The sequence below is a fragment of the Rhinatrema bivittatum genome, chromosome 14 (assembly GCF_901001135.1).
Source record: "Rhinatrema bivittatum chromosome 14, aRhiBiv1.1, whole genome shotgun sequence".
NCBI lineage: Eukaryota > Metazoa > Chordata > Amphibia > Gymnophiona > Rhinatrematidae > Rhinatrema > Rhinatrema bivittatum.
The window spans coordinates 35,649,398-35,668,402 of record NC_042628.1 but is presented as its reverse complement, the minus strand read 5'-3'; the positions used below and the strand labels follow the sequence as shown (position 1 = coordinate 35,668,402).

The 19,005-nt window shown below is 47.7% G+C and overlaps 1 protein-coding gene across 3 annotated transcripts in view; it reads right to left on the bottom strand.

The window, feature by feature from the left end:
* Positions 1 to 1,213: 1,213 nt before the first annotated feature.
* The window catches only part of RHOT2 (ras homolog family member T2), a 75,539-nt gene continuing 57,747 nt past the window's right edge, over positions 1,214 to 19,005 (bottom strand). For all 3 annotated transcript variants that reach the window (XM_029576151.1, XM_029576152.1, XM_029576153.1), the window contains 3 exons: positions 17,119 to 17,241; positions 16,307 to 16,509; positions 1,214 to 12,367 (listed from right to left, as the gene is read on the bottom strand). In XM_029576151.1, the coding sequence (XP_029432011.1) occupies positions 12,250 to 12,367; positions 16,307 to 16,509; positions 17,119 to 17,241 (444 nt within the window). In that variant the 3' untranslated portion in view covers positions 1,214 to 12,249. The remainder of the gene's footprint in view (positions 12,368 to 16,306; positions 16,510 to 17,118; positions 17,242 to 19,005) is intronic.

The following is a 19,005-nucleotide window of genomic DNA, read 5'->3' as shown; positions in this document are numbered from 1 at the left end:
TGACGTGTTTTGCTTACGGACTTGGCTGTAGAAGCAGTCCTGTGCTTTTTCCATTATGTTTGCATATCAGACCATAAATGGGGGGCCTGTGTTGGTTGTCATCTGAATTCCTTTTCCAACTTATCAGGAGAATCTAGATTGAAACGTTTTTGTGATCAATTTCCCCAGCATGAAAAGGCTGTGGTCTGACATGATCTCCATATTTTGCTGGCACATCAATAAACTTTGGAATAGGGGACTAGAAAAGTGTGAACTGGTGGACAGGCCTTTGGTTAAGGCATTATGGTGCACAGCAGATGAAACACGGGTTGCTGCCAGTCTGTTGCCCTGGCTTGCTCAGGCTGGATGAGGTCTATTTGTCCGACATGGACATTTACATAAGGATTTGCAGGGAGCTATTGATGGCGCATTGGGGCCAGTCTGAGTGACAGGGCTGCAGCTTTGGGGGTGGGAAGGGGGTCAGAGGGTGTGCTAGCACTGGCTCCTGCCTATCATGCAGCTCCTGAGCCGTGCTGTGCCAGTTTGGTTCAGGTGCAACTCAGTTGTATTGTAATGAAGCTGCGGCCTTGCCCTTTACCAATTAAAACGGTGTTGGTTCAATAATGTGTTGTATTGTGTTTCTGGTGGCGGGGACATGGATAGAGGCAGGGGGAAGATCCCGAGTGCCTGGGTTATGAACTCCCAAATCTTGGCAAATGGAGTATATTTAGTCTCTCGTTGCAAGGCAGCTTGAGACATTCCAGTTCTTACCTTGAGCTCTAACCACTCAGAGCACAGCTGGTAGGAGAAGCTTAGGGATACCTTTTAAATACTACAACCTCAGGTAAACCTAATAAAGTTCAAGGTAAAAGCTGGAATGTCCTCAGTCTGCTATGGCCTGCAGAACGCTCAAATAGTTCCTGTCTGGGTGGTGCTTGCTTTTCCCGAGGAGAAGGGGGGACTTCGATCTTGAATGCTTATTTTACCCAGCGCTCCCTTACAGATTCCACCACCAAGCAGATCCCAGCACACAGCCTGCAAGGTAACAGGGACATTGAATGCTGTTTACCTCCGGGCTTTTCATCCCACACTGCTCTCTCCTCGGTGGATCCCCAGCTTGTTCTGAATGCTTCCCCGGTTAGACGGATATTCAAGAATCCTTGACAAAACAAGACCTTCCATTTCCTGCAGGTGTTCTCCATAAGGAGACAGAACTCATCATCCAGCCTCAGTGTTCATAAAAATGTTATTTATTATTAGTTTCATAAAAATCATATGGCTCTGGCAACCAAGATTTATATTATCATCATTAGAGTATTAACACAACAAAGCCTATTAGACAAGGAAGCCGTGTTAGTCTGGTGGAGCAAAAATGAGGAGGCGGGTGCCACCTTATAGACTAACATTCTGTTTCCACACCCTGCCTTCCTAATTCAGTGCCTTCTCTTTATTCTGTATCCCCCTCCCCAATCCTCATTTATTTTACCCACCTTTGTACTACACGTCACGCATCTGACGAAGTGGACTCTGTCCTTGAAAGCTTATGCCTCAATAAACTGGTTCGCCTATCAGGTGCCACCCGCCTTGTGTCAATATTAGACAAGACAGCTCCCAGTGGTCCTCTTACCAGGCTTATGGAAACGGAAATCTTTGATCGGGATTGTGTCCAAGAAATAACTTTCATTGTTAATGCAGGGACTAAGAGTTTAGTGACCCCATACCAAGAACGTGAGTATTTCATGTGATGGGGATCAAGAAGGCAAGGGATTCCCTAAATGCAAGACAGTTGTTTGTGACCCAGACACCAAGAGGATGGCAAAATAAACGGACCCAGATCTTCATGAGAGACAGAATCAGGATATGGTATCTCTACGGATCCAATGGGCGGAGCTGGTGCAATCAGAACATGAATCCCTCAAGGCATGGGATAGAGTGACCATGTGTGAGACCAGGGTAGAGGCGTGGGTCAACCTTAAATCCCATAGAGGGATCGAGCTCTGTGGGCGGGACCCTGCTGTGCAGGTTAAGAGGCAGAGCCCAGTAGGGATCAGGAGACCCTCTCCAGGAAGTTTTCTGTTGTAAGAGTACTGCAATGGTAGGCAGTTATTGTTGATATTAGTTGCTGGTTATGTTAATAAAGTAAAATTGCATAAGAAAAGGCTGGAGTCAGTGTGGTTCCTGCTCCAGCCTACAAGATTTGCTCAGTCATCCTCACAACCTGGTTCTCTCATGCGGCCTGAAGGGAAGGGGCTCCAGTCCATATCCGGGGGAGCCATAGTTGTTCATTTATTAGACAAAAATCATTCGGCTTCCTTTCTCCCGGTGATTTATCCTTCCTCTTCCACAGATCTTGCATGGGAGAGCTGGACTGTAAGAGTTCCGGGCTCAAAGATCTGCAAAATGCGGCCATTCAATCTGTTTTGAGGTAAAATTGATTGATCCATTTTGGTAAGAAAAAACTGCATAGCAAACCACTGTGATAATAGAAGAAAATTGATTAGCACAAAAACCAATTATAAAATAAACTAAAGCTATTTCAGTAGAGCTCAGGCAGCATCTGTAGGGACTGTAATCCAGTTGTTGGAGGTTTTCACTCCCCAAAGATTACCCCAGTAAGAAAACCCTCAGTTACACACATGACCTGAACTAAACATACAAGCTACGCACCAGGAGGTGGAGTCACACTCAGATTGGTTTGGATAAACTTCCTCTTCTGTCTGCACCGGTCCCCACAATCAGCTTTTGCTGTTTGGAAAGCGAGCTGTACCTCTGCAGCTTTTGGCATCCCTTAAATTCAACCTCTGCGGAGCCCACAAAGCTCCAGCCTCTTCCGTTGGCTCTAATACCCTGCAAGACCACGGCTCCTAACTCCGGGCGTCGAAAAGCTAAGCCCCTCCCAAAATATCCCATTCATCATCAGACTTGTTGTGAGCCTTTTCCACTGAAAGACTGGGGTTACCCCTCTTTGGCTCTCACCTGCGTCCTGCCCATGACAAATGCTCCCGAGATAGAAGAAACGCAATCATTTACCATCAAGCTGTTAGGATCTTGTTAAAGACTTGTAATGTAAACTTAACCGGATGAAGCTAAAAAGCTGCATCAGCTTTAAATGTTTGCTATGTTCCACAACACAAAGGAAAACAAATAAATAAATAAAGGAAACGACCTGAGACCCAGGGGCTGCCTACACACATCGGCTCCATGACGAGAACCACGAAAAAAACCGTGGCATTTTTTCCCCATCAACGCTTCAGGAAAATGGTGACTTTATCCCATGAATGTTTCAGGGCTAGAATCAGTCTTCTCACCCTTGCAAGGGTCAGCTTTCGGGAGGACAGGTAGCCGGGGCCCTGAAGTAATTCATGAGCTAGGGGCTGCCTGTGACAGAATATCACAGCAAACACAGAAGAAAATAGCAAAAGGAGCCACGGAGAAGCCAGAAAAGAAGGGCATTTCTCATTTCTATTGTCTTATCTGACACTTTGTCCATTAACCCTGCTCCTGACCCTCTGGATCCCATCTGCTGACTTAATTTCTTTGTAATTTTGGTTACTGTGAAGGCACAAAAAACTCCCTGTTTCTTTGGCTGACATCATCGGACAACCTGCTGGTGAATGTCAGACAGTGTCACACAAGACTGAGGAAATAGGTTTGGGGGTGTGTGGTGTGTGTGTGTGGGAGGGGTGTTATTAGGTATCCAACTAATCAAGAATTTACAGACGAGGTCTTCAATTTGAAGAACAAGGGACAAAAATCAGGGGAGAAAAATTAAAATGCTGCCAAATTTGTGGGAGGAAATCCCATGACATTAATGCTTATTATTTGTAATCGTTCCACAGTAATCGGTCATTTGTTTCCAAATATTTCAGAACTAGAGTGCTGCATGCATCATCATAGTTTTATCCCATTTTAAATTTTTGACAAAATTGTGAGCAGACTGACACGTGATGCCGCTTCAGATGGCAAGGGCTAGGCCCTGACATGCGGCAGGTCCCCAGTTCCATCCCCAGGGTTGGGCTGGGGGTGCTGTGGAGGTAGTGTTCACAGCTCCCGCAGGGACTCTCATTGCTTAAGGTGACATCTGGGCGGCTGGATCCAGGAGCCCTGGTCATGGCCCCTGGCCCAGGACTATCAGTGCAATGACCAGACTTGGTAAGTTGGGGGGTGGAGGTGGTGGAGGAGGGGTGCAAACTCCCCAGAGAGTTCTGAATGGTGCCAGATTCCAAACCCTGGTTCTGACAGAGCTGGAAGTACAAAGGAGCAAAAAAGAAAAATAATTGCGAAGCTGCAGGACACCCTGGCAACTTAATACACACCAGCCCCCCGCCTTCTATGTGACTCAGCATCTGCAGAAGCCATAACTGCCCTGTCATCCCCTTATTGTCCCTTCATATTAATAATACTGCAAGCCACCTTGGGCTTTAATTGGAAAACCCCAAATCCTTAATTATACTTAGCAACAGGCCCAATCCAAATACATACAAGAAAAATCAAAACCCTGCAAACTGACAAAGAAGGCAGAGGAAAAAGGTTTGCTGGGAACGTCCAAATAAAATAAATTAAAATCAGTAACAGTGAATTTGCTGAGCCCGAATTAATATTCTTCCCCCAGAGACACAGAGTGGAAACAAAGCCTTGGTCAATTAGGCCCAAGGAAAGAACAGGAATAGCTGCGTCTGGCAAAAATTCTCACCAAAGCCCATGGCCTCTGGAGCACGGACATCCAAATGATAATGTCTGGCAAAAGTGTGCAACGACTTCGAAGTGGATGGCCGACAAGTTTCTTGTGGCGACACCTGCTGGCACTCAGACCAAGAAGCCGCCTGCAACCGAACAGAGTGAGCCCTCAAGCCCACTGGAACAGGATGCTCTTTACAGATATATGCCGAGCCTATAGCCTCCTTCAGCCACCTCACTTTCGTGGATTTTTAAGCCTTTTGACCTTTCTTAGGCCTGCCCCATAGTACAAAAGATAGTCAGACACCTGGAAGCTATTGGTGACTTTGAAGTAATGCAACAAAGCTTGCTTTACATCCAAATATCGCAGGTCCTCTTGCATGCAGTGCTGAAGCATTTAAATTTGGGGAAAGCCGGAAGCTATACCGTCTGACTCAAATGGAAGCCGACAACAACCTTTGGGAGAAAAGAGGGCGCCATCCGTAACGAGATCTCGGAATCCGAGATCTTCAAAAAGGCTCCCTACACAACAAGACTTGCAGCTCCGAAATTCTTCTGGCTGAACAAATTGCCACCAGAAAAACCAACTTCAAAATGAGATCCTTCACAGTTGCCCTCCTCAGAGGCTCAAAGGAGCTACCCTCATTCCTCTTAGGACTAGTTAAGACTCCATGAAGGACATATTTTCTGCACTGGAGAATGCAGATGCTTCATCCCTCAAAGAAAACGCACCACATCTGGATGAACAGCCAAAGTCATTCCATGTACCTTGCCATGAAGATAGCCCAAGGCTGCAACCTGCACCTTGAGAGAGTTAAAGGCCAAGCTCTTCACTAATCCTTTCTGTAAAAAGGTTAAGATGTAAGCTACCGAGGCCTGAGTAGGTCTTACTCCCTGACCTATACAGGAAAATTGTTTCTTACCTGCTGATTTTCGTTCCTGTAATACCACAGATCAGTCCAGACAAGTGGGTTTTTGCATCCCTACCAGCAGGTGGAGGTAGAGAACAAAGCTTTGAGGCACTGCTCCTTATTTGAGATGCTTTACAAGCTCCTCCAAGTCCTCTCCAACTAGAAGCTTTCCTTTGAAAGTCAATGTTCTCAAGCATGACTTGGACCAAACATCCGCTGACCAGTTCCTAAATCAAAGGAGACATCTGGCCGAGACTGTCGACATCATAATCCTTGGAGAACGATGAGGTCATACAAAGCATCTGCGACATAAGCCACTGATGCCTCCAGAGATTCTGCCTGTTTAGTCTCAGATACAGATAGCAATCTCATAGCCTGCAACTGCTGTACACAGTGCAGGTTAGCCCTTTGCATAAAGCTACTGCAAACAGCAGCACGTATGCTTAACGCAGATACCTCAAAAATCTTTTTGAGGTGAATTTCCAATTTCCTGTCCTGCACATCCTTCAGCACCGCTGAACCGGCCACAGGAATGGTGGTCTTCTTAGTGACCTCTGACATTGATGCGGCTACCTTTGGAAGCACTAAAAGCTCAAGCGTATCCTCAGGCAACAGATACAATTTTACCATCGCCCAGCCTATCTTCAGGCCTGTCTCTGGAGTAGCCTACTCCCTGACCACCATCTTCTTCTTGCCTTTTCACAAATTAGTGCTTTCGCTGGATCCCTCAGGCCATCTATGACTGGGTTCACCCCTTCCTGATCAGATCCCTCCTGGAGAACCTTGATCCCCAACGCTTCAAGAACATAGGGAATCAAGGGCCACAACTCTTCATTACGGAAGAGACGCACCACTTTAGGGTTGTCCCCTTCAGCAACAGGTACTTGGCCCAGCCCCCTCCCCCCCCCAATCTGGGTCCTTCACATCTGGCTAGTATCAGGACAGCTAGGGTCAGGAGAGGCAGATACCTGCGGAACTCTTTCCTCTGAATCCTCAGAGTCTACAGCCAGGCTACCAGGATGTGCCATCATCCCAAGGACCCTGTGAGCCCGCCTAGGAATCTGTTCCCTGGAACTCCTAGGTCTTTTACCAGGACGCGGACCAAGGGATCCCTAAGCCTGGTCCAACTGTTTCCCAGCTGCTTTTCTCTCCAAGTATGCCTCATGCGAAAGCAGCACAAATGCTGATGAAAACATTGTGGGACCCTCAGATTCATTACTGCAAAGGTCCCCCTATTCATCTGATTGGCCAGAAGAGGCAGCACCTGCCGGAGACAACAGGGGAGGAAGATCCTCCGACCCCTCTGAACCGCACTGAAGATTCTTCAGCTGAAGAGAACATGGCTGCCGTTCCCATGCCCGGCAGGAGGGAATCTGCAGACTTCAGAGGCACTCCCACGCCTGTCTTTTGCTTGCCCTATTGCTCCAGTGCAGCTTCTGCCTGCCCCGACCCGCCCTCTCCACCAGAGAGGCATAGGGAGCAGAGCCCGGCGTGCGAAAGCCGTGCGCGTGCATCTCCACTGTCACGCGCCATCTGAGGAAAGAAACGCCACGCCGACAAAGGAAGGCCCAACTGTGTGGTCGATCCTTGCCGCCCGAGAACTCCTGCTGCAGCAAGAGGCCAAGCTATCCTGCTCCATCCACAGCCCTCCCAGCTGCTATAACACTGCCACTTTCTTCTCTTTTCCTTTTTTTTTTGTTTTAAACTTTAATCACAATCACCAAAGAAGAAAATAACAGAGGGTACTTCCCTATGTGGCAGAAGAGCTGCGGGACTCCAACAGTTCTCCTTGGCGGGGGAGGGGGGGGGGGAGAAAGGAACTGGCACCACCAGATATCCACCCCCAGCGGCAAAAAGACCGAGCCAGGCAAGGGTCCCCGACTCCCTGCTCGTCCACCTCAGAACCAGGAGGGGTAGCCCCACCAGGGCCCAGCAACCTCCTGGGAGGAATTCTATAAAAGCATCTTCTTATCCTTTTTTGATTTGCACCTCTACCTTCACAGGTCTTTTAGTTAACCACACCCCCTTGATGTGATTGACAAGTGATTTGGCGCGATTTCAAAACATTTAAAAGACCGGCTAGTGTCTCCAAGCAATTTTGTCCTTGTTATTCAAGAACGGAGATTGAATTACTGCATTGTTATATTTGTACCAAAAGAGTGTGTGAATTTTGGCGCACTTAAGTTAAACAAATTTTCTGGCTCATTTAGTGATCACCTACATGACAGCCCCTGAGGCAGCCCTTGGTGGGGCGAAACTCGGCCTGAGTCAGGCACAAGTACAAAATATACGTCTGCTCTTAAATAAAGATTTAACTTGGACATTCCTTGGTGTCTAATCCACATTATTGCCTAAACGGCTTTCTTAGACAACCTACCCTCCTGTTTTATTGGTACACCAGGTTATGTGGCAGTCTCAGTGAAACTTTCTCTGTCTCCATCTGCTGGCTGGGAGGTAAAACCCAGGAGTCTGGACTGATCCGGGTATGAACAGGAAAAAGGGGGTTTTGGAGTAAACGGAGCAGATATGGATGGAGTATGTTGAACTGCCCGGGGCAGACTTCCTCATAAATAGAGGAGACACCTGCTTAGGGGCAGCCGCCCTGCCACTGGAAGACCGCCCCCCGTTGGGAAAGGCAGCTCCAGCAGCTGCTCCTACGCAGGACGGCCGGCACATCATCGAGGGGGGATACTCCACTGGGTTGGTGCAACTCACTTCGACAGGGGGACTCAGAGGGGCGGCTGGAGGGTTAAATCCAATGCTATGAAAGGTTGCTTTCGCAAGGTGCAAGATAAGGAAGAGCAAGTGGGACCAGTGGCCACACGGGTCATGGGGAAAGAGGTGATCCAGAGACACTGATGGCAGCTAACTTAAACAGGCTGCCGTCACACAATCACCTGCATTCACTTCATCACAGAATAATTAACTGGACTTTAAACTGAATGCAGACATGTTGCCATTAGCAATGGTAACATGGAATAGACTTAATTTTTGGGTATTGCCAGGTTCTTATGGCCTGGATTGGCCACTGTTGGAAACAGGATGCTGGGCTTGATGGACCCTTGGTCTGACCTAGTATGGCATTTTCTTATGTTCTTATATAGCCTCCTTTTGTCACGGAGGGAAGTGCAATGTTTTGACAGAGAATCTGCACACCCCTGCTTGGATCAGTAGCAGGATGCCAGCTCTGCGAGTGCTTGAGCACCCCCAGTATTTTACCAACTCCTTCACGGTGTCCAGGGTGTGGTAAATCTGGTTGGGTTTAAGCACCCTGTCATTTTGGAAAGCTGGCTTCTATGCAGACGTTTAGGAAAACTCTTTTTTTGAGCCAGTGAGCCCTGCCAGGGCTGGAAGGCTGTAGCATCTGTTAGGATTTAATTAGTAGGGAAAAGTACAGGACTGTGAGAATGGATAACAGGAGGGCAGGGCTTCGATTTCTGCAGTGAATAACAACGTGAATTTGGTTTGCCCTTTTGAAAGCAACGGATGGAGTGTAAGTTGTCTGGAGCAAACTGCAGCCTGTGGCCCCCAGCTCACCTATCTGAACCTGAATGAATTAAAAAGGCTACAGGGCGACAGAAGAACACACTGCCATGACTGATAATGGGGGAGCAGCTCCTTCAATATAGACAAAATGGTAGGAGAGGGCAGCAGCTCCTCCAGGCATCAGCTGCTGCCACTGTTGGAGACCTGATGCTGGGCCATATGGACACGGGCCTAACAAGCTCAGAGAAATCAATAGGATTACTGGCTGAAAATGTAAAACCAGTGTGCCGTAAACTGTGAGCTACCAGCATCTTAGCCCTCACTAGTCCAAGAGAACGCCAAAACCTTACTTTAAACGATAACGGTTCACATTGCATGCCAAATGTAGAGATGACTAGCTGGAAGATTAAGGATGCTTTGGTCTTTTGCCAACTGTTCGTTAGCAGGCTCTGCTGCCTCTGCCTGCCTCCAGATGGTCATGCCCAGTGGATCCAGGACTGGAGAGGAGCCTTCCTCCAAGGCATAACAACTTAGGGTGGCTGATTGGCAGCACCTTCCCTCCGCAGGCCTGAACACACCAGCTCTATGGCACGTCTAGGCATGAATGGCTCTGCCGGACACAGGATCCAATACTGCAGCCCGAGTCATAGGCCTGGATGAATGTTTAAGGCTTACCTGTGGAATTTCATTATTCACCCTGCCATCCCATTGATTTCTATGGGCTTTTGCCTGAACAAAACATGGAAACAAAATGCCTGAGATTAAACCACTCACTTAATACCATTGGTTGCTTCTTTAAACCTCTGTGGGTATGAGCCCCAGAACACATCTCGTTTAAGCGATAACCCAGTTTAGACTAAAAATGCATCATGTCAACAGCTTCCAGTTATCAACTTGGTTTTTCAGTTTAAAAAAAATATATTCACCTAAATTCACACATATACATAAAATGTCAGTTTTTCCCTTCGCAGGTATCAAAGACAGTGGATGTTCCTTATACCCACACACAAACTAGTACACACTGTACCATGACCAGGAGAAATCAAATGATGCAATTGGTTAGGAAAGGAGCGGTTAAGGAGCTGAAACCAGACATACAAAAAAAAATAAATTCCCACTTCCCCTCACCATGGGCAAAATTTTTAAAAAATTTACAGCATAATAAAATGCATCCATTTTAAAACTCTCATGCATGCCTCTGGATTCATACGTTCATCATGTGCCAGACCGTGCATCAGGGGAGGGCAGACTGTGGCCTGTGAACAGCAAGTGACTCACAGGCGCCTTTCTTCTGGCCTGCAGTGGTCCCATGTGCCCTGGGGCCTACGCTGGCAATGATGGTCCCAGATGCCTCTTTCCTGCCAGCCCCAAGATCTGCTGCCCTTTATTTTCAACACTGTCAGCCTGACGCTTGGGGTGAGCCGCCATCCTATAGGCGGACAGTGATACTGGGCCCAGTGGGAGGTGGAGGCGGCATACAACCAGCCATTCAACAGGATCTCCCCCCTCCCCAGCCCTGGGTGCTGACAAGAGCCACGAATATGGCTTTCTGTAGGTAAAAAAAATAAAATTAAAATAAAAAAAAATTTGCCAATTCCTGATATAGACTGAGGAGATCAGAGAGGGTGCAGGGTTTCACAGTGAGAGAAAGCGCAAGCTAATGCAGAAATCTCATTAAGAAACACACCTTCAATATCTCTCCTCTTTCGCCTTCATGTTGTAGACCTGGTACCTGAAGGAGGGTCACTAAGTTCTTTGGAAATCTTACACAGAACAGAATACGTGCTATGCATGTTAAAATACAATGTGGGAGGTGTACCAGAGATGTCTTACTTAAAAGGGGAGGATAGCACCTTGCAGGATAAAGCCAAGTGGGTCTGCCTGCTCCAAACTGCATTAGATGATATCTTATATCACAAGGGACATCAATTGTAGCTTACAGAAGCTCAAATCTTATAAACGCAGCCCGGTTAAAGTTCTAATATTAAATTCTGAACTCGTGGCTCCCGAGCTACCTTGCCGCGCGGCTGCAGGAAGCTTCCCTTTTGTGCCAGCTGCGGCACAGCTGTGATGTCCGTATGTCTCCCTCTGCTTCCCATGATGGGACGCTGCGGGTGACATCACGGCTCTGCCGGCCACAGCAGAGAACGGATATTTCCCAGCAGTGGCAGGGGCTTCCCTGCGAGGGAAACCGGCTCCTCGTCCGAGGGCACATAAAACGTACCGTTCAGCCAGCTAAGGTAACTTTCATCTCGCTGCGGGGCGGCGCCCTGAATTCTGAGCACAAAAATCGCCGTTTACCAGATCTCCAGGATAAATCATTCATTCACGAGGTTTCCTTTTAAACACCCTTCACCAGCGAAAGCGTGGGGATATGTTCATCTCAGACAAAAGAAAGGTTCTTTCTATTCGGGTGCTTGCAACATGACCTGCCAGCACGTTATGTTGGGGAATTTCCTGTGTGTCGGGTAATTCGGCGGGGGCCACACTGCCCCCAGGAAGGAGGGATTCCTCTTAGCAATTCTGAGCCAATTCCCTGCTCTTGGGGGGGGAAGGGGGAGGGGCCATAGTGCAGATCACAGTGCTACCCGGTCTGAAGGATTCTCTGCACGGTCTGTGCAGTTTCAGCACCTATCGCCCTGCTGGAGAAATACTGTGCTTGCTGGCAAATGGAAGAACTCAGGAGAGGGTTACTGCTGTTAGCAGGGCTGGTCAGGGCCATGTACAAAAACATCAGGCAGCATCTAGAGACCCTCCAGAGGTCACCAAGACTGTCAGATATTAGAAACTATATTAGAAAAATATACTAGGCAAACCCTTTTAGGGGGAAACCAGAACTTCTGCTATGCTTCCCCTCCCCCTCCCCGAGTAGTGTGGTGTTTGGAAGTTTCTGCTGGTGGACAAGGTTCAAGGGTGATATCCCCATTGCTGGTGACATATTCTCTTGGCTGAGTCCGACAACAAGCAAAAATTGAAAAACGTCAGCTAGTACCCCCCCCCCCCATCAGTAGGTCCTCGAGTCCTTGCCCCGGAGCCTCCGCTTCCGTAGTTTGATTCTAGGAGGTTCCGACGGTTTTCCGTTCTCTCAGGTGGTCTTGATGGGATAAGGTTCCAGCTGGATACGCAGCGCTCGGGGGCATGAAGCTGGTGTTTTGTTTTCGGACCGATGATGGGCACGTCGGCTCCAGCCCTCTTCTCATTTACTCTTTATCAGAGCTTTGTACAGAGTGAATCCCACCACCGCGGCCACCGTGGTTCCCAGGGCCACCCGGAGCCAGAAAGATGCTGCGCAGAGGTCCGCGTCATTCAGATGCCTGCAAGAGAAAGGGGGAGGGGGGGTATCAGTGCACTGCGTATAGAGAGGAAACACAATGTTCTGAGAACTAACAAGGGGGGAGGGGGGCCCGCAGGTAGGCATGACCTTTGTCATGAGAACAATCTCAAGACCCCAAAGCAGCGGTTAAGAATCCTTCCCCTATTCTCTCCCCTCAATATGCTGGGCTTATGAAGGGCAACTTTCAGAACCATTCGAGCAGGTATAACACGAATGGAGTTTGAAAACTGCCGTCCCTTAGTAAGGCCAAAAGTGGGCACTTTCAGTCGCATCCTGGGGGCATTTAGGTTGGGAAAGGCAAATAATGCGCGTATATTGTATTTTCAAGTCCACGTGTGTCACTTTCCTAGCAAAATCCACACACAGTAAAAGCAGGGGCAAAGGTCTGAGGGTACTTTGTACCCGCGGCAATTTTGCAAGTACTTTCTAGTTGAAACAGGGTACAAGGTTTGGAGGTAAAAAGTACCCACAGACTTTGCCCTACAGTGGAGAGTCTGAAGATTATCCCCATTGTGTAATACGGACCTTGTCTCTTTAAAAAAATATATTGTCCTCCCATGCTTGGGACGATATCAAGAATGACTTCAGGACATCTAGAAAGCCCCAGCATGAGGCTGGGTGCACACGTCACGCGCATGAGCTACATGTGGACATTTTACTATGAAATTTGTGCTTCACGTTACAAGGTTTCTGAATACCGGAATGTAATGTCCGGTCAGAAGCCCCGAGCGGACAAAACTCTATAGTAGCCTACACACTGCAGTCCTCCCTTGCGACCTCTGGACAGCGATCCCATCTACTTTATTTCAACACTTACTGAGTGGATACATGTGGGATATTAAATGAAGAATTGTACATCCTAAAATATCTTGTATACCGGTGAACCATTAATGTGACCAGATGCATTCGTGGGAAGGGGAGAAGGAGTGCTCTATTTGTGCTCTTGCCAAGAGTTGATAGGTACTGGAAAACCCCTCTCACTATTGAAAAAATGTAATTTTTGTGCACTTCCGAGTGGACCGAAAAGCTGGGTGCTTCTGCCTGTCACATGGTGGGGTGGCGGGCTGGGGGCGTCCTCTCTGATGGGATTATCTAAAACTGGTAAATTGTGGGCTTCTTGAAAATGTATGACTTTTCAGTTATTGTTTGAGATTCCTGTCGCTTGAAGAAAACAAAGAAAATTGTGTATGGGAAAAAAAAAAAGGCATCTGGTGCATAGAGAAGTGAGCTGCAGAAGCTCCGTTTGTTTCATAAAGAAAAAAGAAGGACGTTTCTTTCCATAATGCTGTCTGCCGCACTCAAAAAGACCTCCATCTCTTGGAGACAGAGAAATACTGAAGGGATGCAGGAGGTACACCTTTTAAGTTTTTCTCTGTCTCCACCTGCTGGAAGGGAGGCAAAACCCATGGTCTGGACTGATCCGGGTACGTACAGGGAAAGAGGGACGTTTCTTTCCATAATGCTGTCTGCTGCACTCAAAAAGAGGCAGACCCAATATCTACCTGGCAGGTTCCTATTTTAACGTGTGAAATTGACAAATCTGACCTACTAATTTTCTTCCCTTGAGTCCTAGTAGACCAGTCCAGAACAGACGAATGGGTTTTTCTCCCCTAACAGCATCAGTCTCTTCTCGTAATTTTGCAACAGGGGGCTCCACCAATGTGGCTGCATATGTGCCGCAGCCCAAGATATCAAATCCAGAGAAGCTGCTATCGAGCCTAGGACCTGCCAAAAAAATCCCATGCTCTGGGCGCCACCTTGACTACTAAACGCTCATGAAGCTTGGCCATCCTCTCTGCCAATAAGCCTAGGACCTAAAAGAAAAAACAAATGCAAACCTCCAATGCTCTGGGCACCACTTTGACCAACAAATGGGCCATTTGCCCTTGTAAGTTGGCTACCCTCTCAACAGCCATAAGCACTTCGTCCTCCTGGCTAATGAACTGGGCCCTCAGATAATCCAAACCCTGAGCAGGCTGCAACTTGCTCTTGGCAAAATTGATCACTCACCCTAGGGTCTTTGAGTAATCCAAGGATTCTTGACAGTTGCCAGCTGAGACTCCTCTTTTGACCTTGCTCAGATCAGCAAATTGTCAAGGCAGGGATGCACCAGAACTCCCTCCTTGCAAAGAGCGGCCGCTATCACTCTGGAGCTCTGTCAAGTGAGCATCTGATTCCTGGTCACCTCCCTGCAAGTCCCTTCTCCCCCGATTGCTCAGTCTGGGGGGGGAAGGCGGCCAGCTCTAGGAAGAGTCCTAATGGTTCCAAACTTCTTCCATTTAAGAATGATGGAGGATCTGTGTTCTTCAGGACCATCAATGCTGCAGCAATTTTTTTTGTACCCTTCCCCAGATCTGTGCCTCGACACAATCCTGTCCCAGAGATCTATAGACAATTCCTTCGATTTCATGGCTTTGATTTTGCTCTGACATGCTCTGTCAGCTGTGGGACCATATATAGAGAGGTGCGTACTTTTCCAAATCAGTCCAGTCAATTGTATTTAGCACAGGTAGACTCCAATCAAATTGGAGAAACATTTAAGAATGATCAATGGAAACAGGATGCATCTAAGCTCAACTTTGAGTGACTTATGTAAATGTGATACTTCAGTTTTTTGTTTTTTTTAATTCATTTGCACAAATTTCTACAAACCTGATTTTGTTTTGTCATTATGGGGTAATGTATATAGATTGAGGAGGGAAAATAAATGCATTTTATCCATTTTAGAATAAGGCAGTAACGATAACAAAATGTGGAGAAAGTGAAGGGGTCTGAATACTTTCTGAATTCACTGTCTCTCTCTCTCTTAAAGAAGAATACTTTAAAAGCATGTGATGTTTGTGTGGATGAAAAGTGAGTGCTCTCTTCCGTTTATTTATCGTTGTTTCCCCCTGCTTCCTATCAAGTTGGGATGCGTGTTTTTGAGCAATGAGCTGGGGTTATACTGTACACTGGGGAACGTTTATTGATTATTGTATTTTTAACTTTGCTTTAAACCGCTTTGGGTTCATATTTACAAAGGAATATAGCAAGTAAGCATAAAATGGAATGAAATGACAGGAGTGTGGACAAACATTTCTGACATCTTTATCCTTCAAGTTGAGCGGCTGCTGTGGTCAGAGCGTGCTCAGTCGCAGACATCAGGACGGCGATTTTGTGTCTCAGGAAGGGGATAATGAAGCTGCTAATGTAGGGCTGGGTTAAACAATCCACAGACGTGGGGGAGTTTATTTAGTGCTCCCGAGATAGGAGGCACTGAAAGCCAGGGTTTTATTTTTTAATAAAAATAATTTAGAATATCTTTATTCACTAGAAGCTGCTGAGCATTTTTCTCTGCCAGCCTGGTGTGTGGAGCATGATGGTAGGTGAAAGCGAGTCTTCTAGGGGTAACTTTTATTATTATCCAGCCTGCCTTTTTTAGCTGCTCTTTTATGCTTGTGATGGCAGCTGAAACACCATGCTGGCATGTTTAAAAGCTGGATCCCAGACCGACTGTGGATGCACTCTGTATGCATGCAGCCCAACAGTGCCAGAAGAATCCACGGGAAGCGCGTAACAAGAACCTGATCACATTATGTAATATCCGCCCATTGTTCCACTGATTTTATAATATTACAATGTAAACCCCTGGGAAATCTTATTCATTGTAAAACTCAGTGTTCCTGATCTCTTTGAGAAGTGCTTCCCCCAACTCTGGTCCTTTTTTAAGCCATCAAGAGAACTGGTTTTCAAGATAGTTTCATTTACATATTTTGGGCTATTTCATAAATTATAATAGATGCAAGCATATCTTTTGAATATCTAGTGTGGATATCCTGATAACCAGACCTGTCGACGGCTCCCCCAAGATCGGTACTAGGACCGCTGCGCTGCATTTCTCAATGGACCGCGTAAGATGGAAGGCGGCTGGCATACTAACGGGAAGGCCGCAGCTGTGGCCAGTTTGGTGTAGATGGTGGCATCGGGAGGCCCCTGGCCCTCACAGGAGAAGTGGAAGGGAGGTGGTAAGCGGTGCTTGTAGCAGAACTCAGCAGGTGAGATCCCGTGCTGCTGCTTCAGTTCCGGCAGATCCGATTTGGACGCGACCAGGAGGCAGGGGATCTGGCTGTCCATGTAGTGCTGCTGCAAGAGGAAGAGGAAAGGAGCAGGGTTATAGAGGCCACCACAACAGTAGAGGATATTCTAAGGCTAGAACACAACTGGAAGTCTGCCAGGACACTGAAGTGAGCTGGGGGGGGGGGGGGGAATGGTGGAAACGACCATTAGAATTGAGCACACAAAATTTCCAAAGGCAGTCTTTACAGCGTGCACGTGTGTGTCTCTAAGAGATGTGCACCAAGAAGCGTGTCTGTGTCTGAGAGTGTGTGTCTGAGAAGCTGTGCATCAGGGTGTGTGTGTGCGCACCTCCCCCTACCCACTGCACTTAAATAGTGATAATCCAGCATGGTCCCCACAGCAGCTTCTCTAGGATGATCACTCCCATCGGGGCTGTGCATCTTCCTAGGCATGGAAAATGCTGACAGCGGCAAGAAAGGCAACGAGAGCTGAGGGCCTGCTGGTTTCTGTTCATATTTTTCTTCTAACATGCACAGCTATTCACTGAAACACGACATGGTCAATGACCACCAGAGTTGCTCCTTGAGGAACCTCACCCCCCGCTGGAGCCCTTGGAAGCTCCAAGAGGGCCATAGTGAGGGGGAAGGCTCACCCATGAAAGGTCCTCCCCCTTACCTTGTAAATGCTGGCACAATAGTTGAAGGATTTGGGGTCGCTGATGTCATACATTAGACAGGCGACATCGCAGGCAGCATCGGAGGCCTTGAGGAATTCGGTGTCCACATCAACCTCGTACAGCTGGGAGGACACAAAATGAAAATGAAACGGACTTCACAAGACGCCGGGGAGGAAGCCAGAGAGTAAGGTGCCTCACGTTGCAACCTGCTCCATCCCCGATACCCTGGCCCCCGAAGCAGGACAGAGGTGATGGACAAATGTCTTCGCTCAACCAAACAATTTAAACTAGCAACCTTTGTTTTTGTAAGGCATCCATCATGGCAAAAACAAAGAATGAGCACATGCCCTGCCAGGTGAAAGGGCCTGAGTGCTCTCCGGGAATCATGCTGCCCGCTGAGAATATCCAGCTGCTGAAGCGATGTGGGTTCATCCTGCTTCCTGACTACTGGGCATGCAAAAGAAGGTCCCAACAGCAGGAGCCTTATCTGCAAGGGAAGATTCTCAGAGAGCTGATTGTGTTCAGGCTCTTTCACCTTCCTGGGCAATAATCCTTTACTTTATCTTGTCTTTTACCTAGAAACTTCCCCAAAAGGCCTCTCTACTTTCTATCTAACAAACTGCCATAAGTTATTTGTATCCTATACTCTGCTGTAAATAAGTTGTAGTTTATAACCTGCGTTAAATAATTTCACCTCTGCAGTTATTCTGCTGTAAATAACTTTTCCTCCTCAATTATGGTTACTCTTCTCTATCTTCTCTGCTGCTATCCCTTCTTCTTCTGTCTATCCCCCCTCCCCCTTTCTCGCCTGCTCCCTCACCCGCTCCCTGTTTATTGTAATTTCCTCCTTTCTCAAGTTTTATTGTAAACCGGCGTGATGTGCCTCACGAACGCCGGTATATTAAAAGCTGTTAAATAAATAAAGGAAAATTAGTTTCTTACCTGATAATTTTCGTTCCTGTAGTACCAAGGATCAGTCCAGGACACCTGGGTTGTGACTCCGCACCAGTAGATGGAGACAGACTAAAACTTGTGGGCGGAGCCATATATGCCCCTGTGCCAGTCACAGCCCCTCAGTCATACGTAATGTCAAAGTAGAAACCCAAGTAGGCAACCATAGCTAACTAACAAAACTTGCTAATTAACCGGAAACAATTCCAACTGCGGTAGGAACCAGACTCCCCAACCGGGAGAGCGAACAAGCAGTGAGCGTACAGAAAGAACGATGAGCGGACTCTCCGTTACTTTAGCGTAGTACTGCGGGCGGGATCCTGGACTGATCCTTGGTACTACAGGAACGAAAATTATCAGGTAAGAAACTAATTTTCCTTTCCCTGTACGTACCAGGATCAGTCCAGGACACCTGGGATGTACCAGAGCCAACTTACCGAGGGTGGGAAGCAGAGAGTCCCGCTCGGAGTACCCTCACCCCAAAACCTCCGGCCTCAGCGGCCTGAACATCCAGACGGTAATGTCGGACGAAGGTATGCAATGACTTCCAGGTAGCCGCCCTACAAATCTCTTGAGGCGACACCTGAGAAGCCTCCGCCCAAGACGCAGCGTGAGACCTTGTCGAATGAGCCCGAAGATCCACCTGCGGAGGCTGTCCCCGCATCATGTACGCTGAGCCTATGGCCTCTTTAAGCCATCGAGCGATCGTCGTACGAGACGCTGCAGCACCCTACCTGGGGCCGGAAAGGAGGACAAACAGAGGATCCGCTACCCGCAAAGGATTAGTGACCTCCAGATAGCGAAGGAGGGCCCTCCGCACATCCAGCTTCCGTAAATCCCTCGAGTTCGGATCCGACGACTCCCCGACCGCGAAAGCGGGAAGTTCAACGGATTGGTTCAAATGAAAGCCGAGACGACCCTAGGAAGAAAGGAAG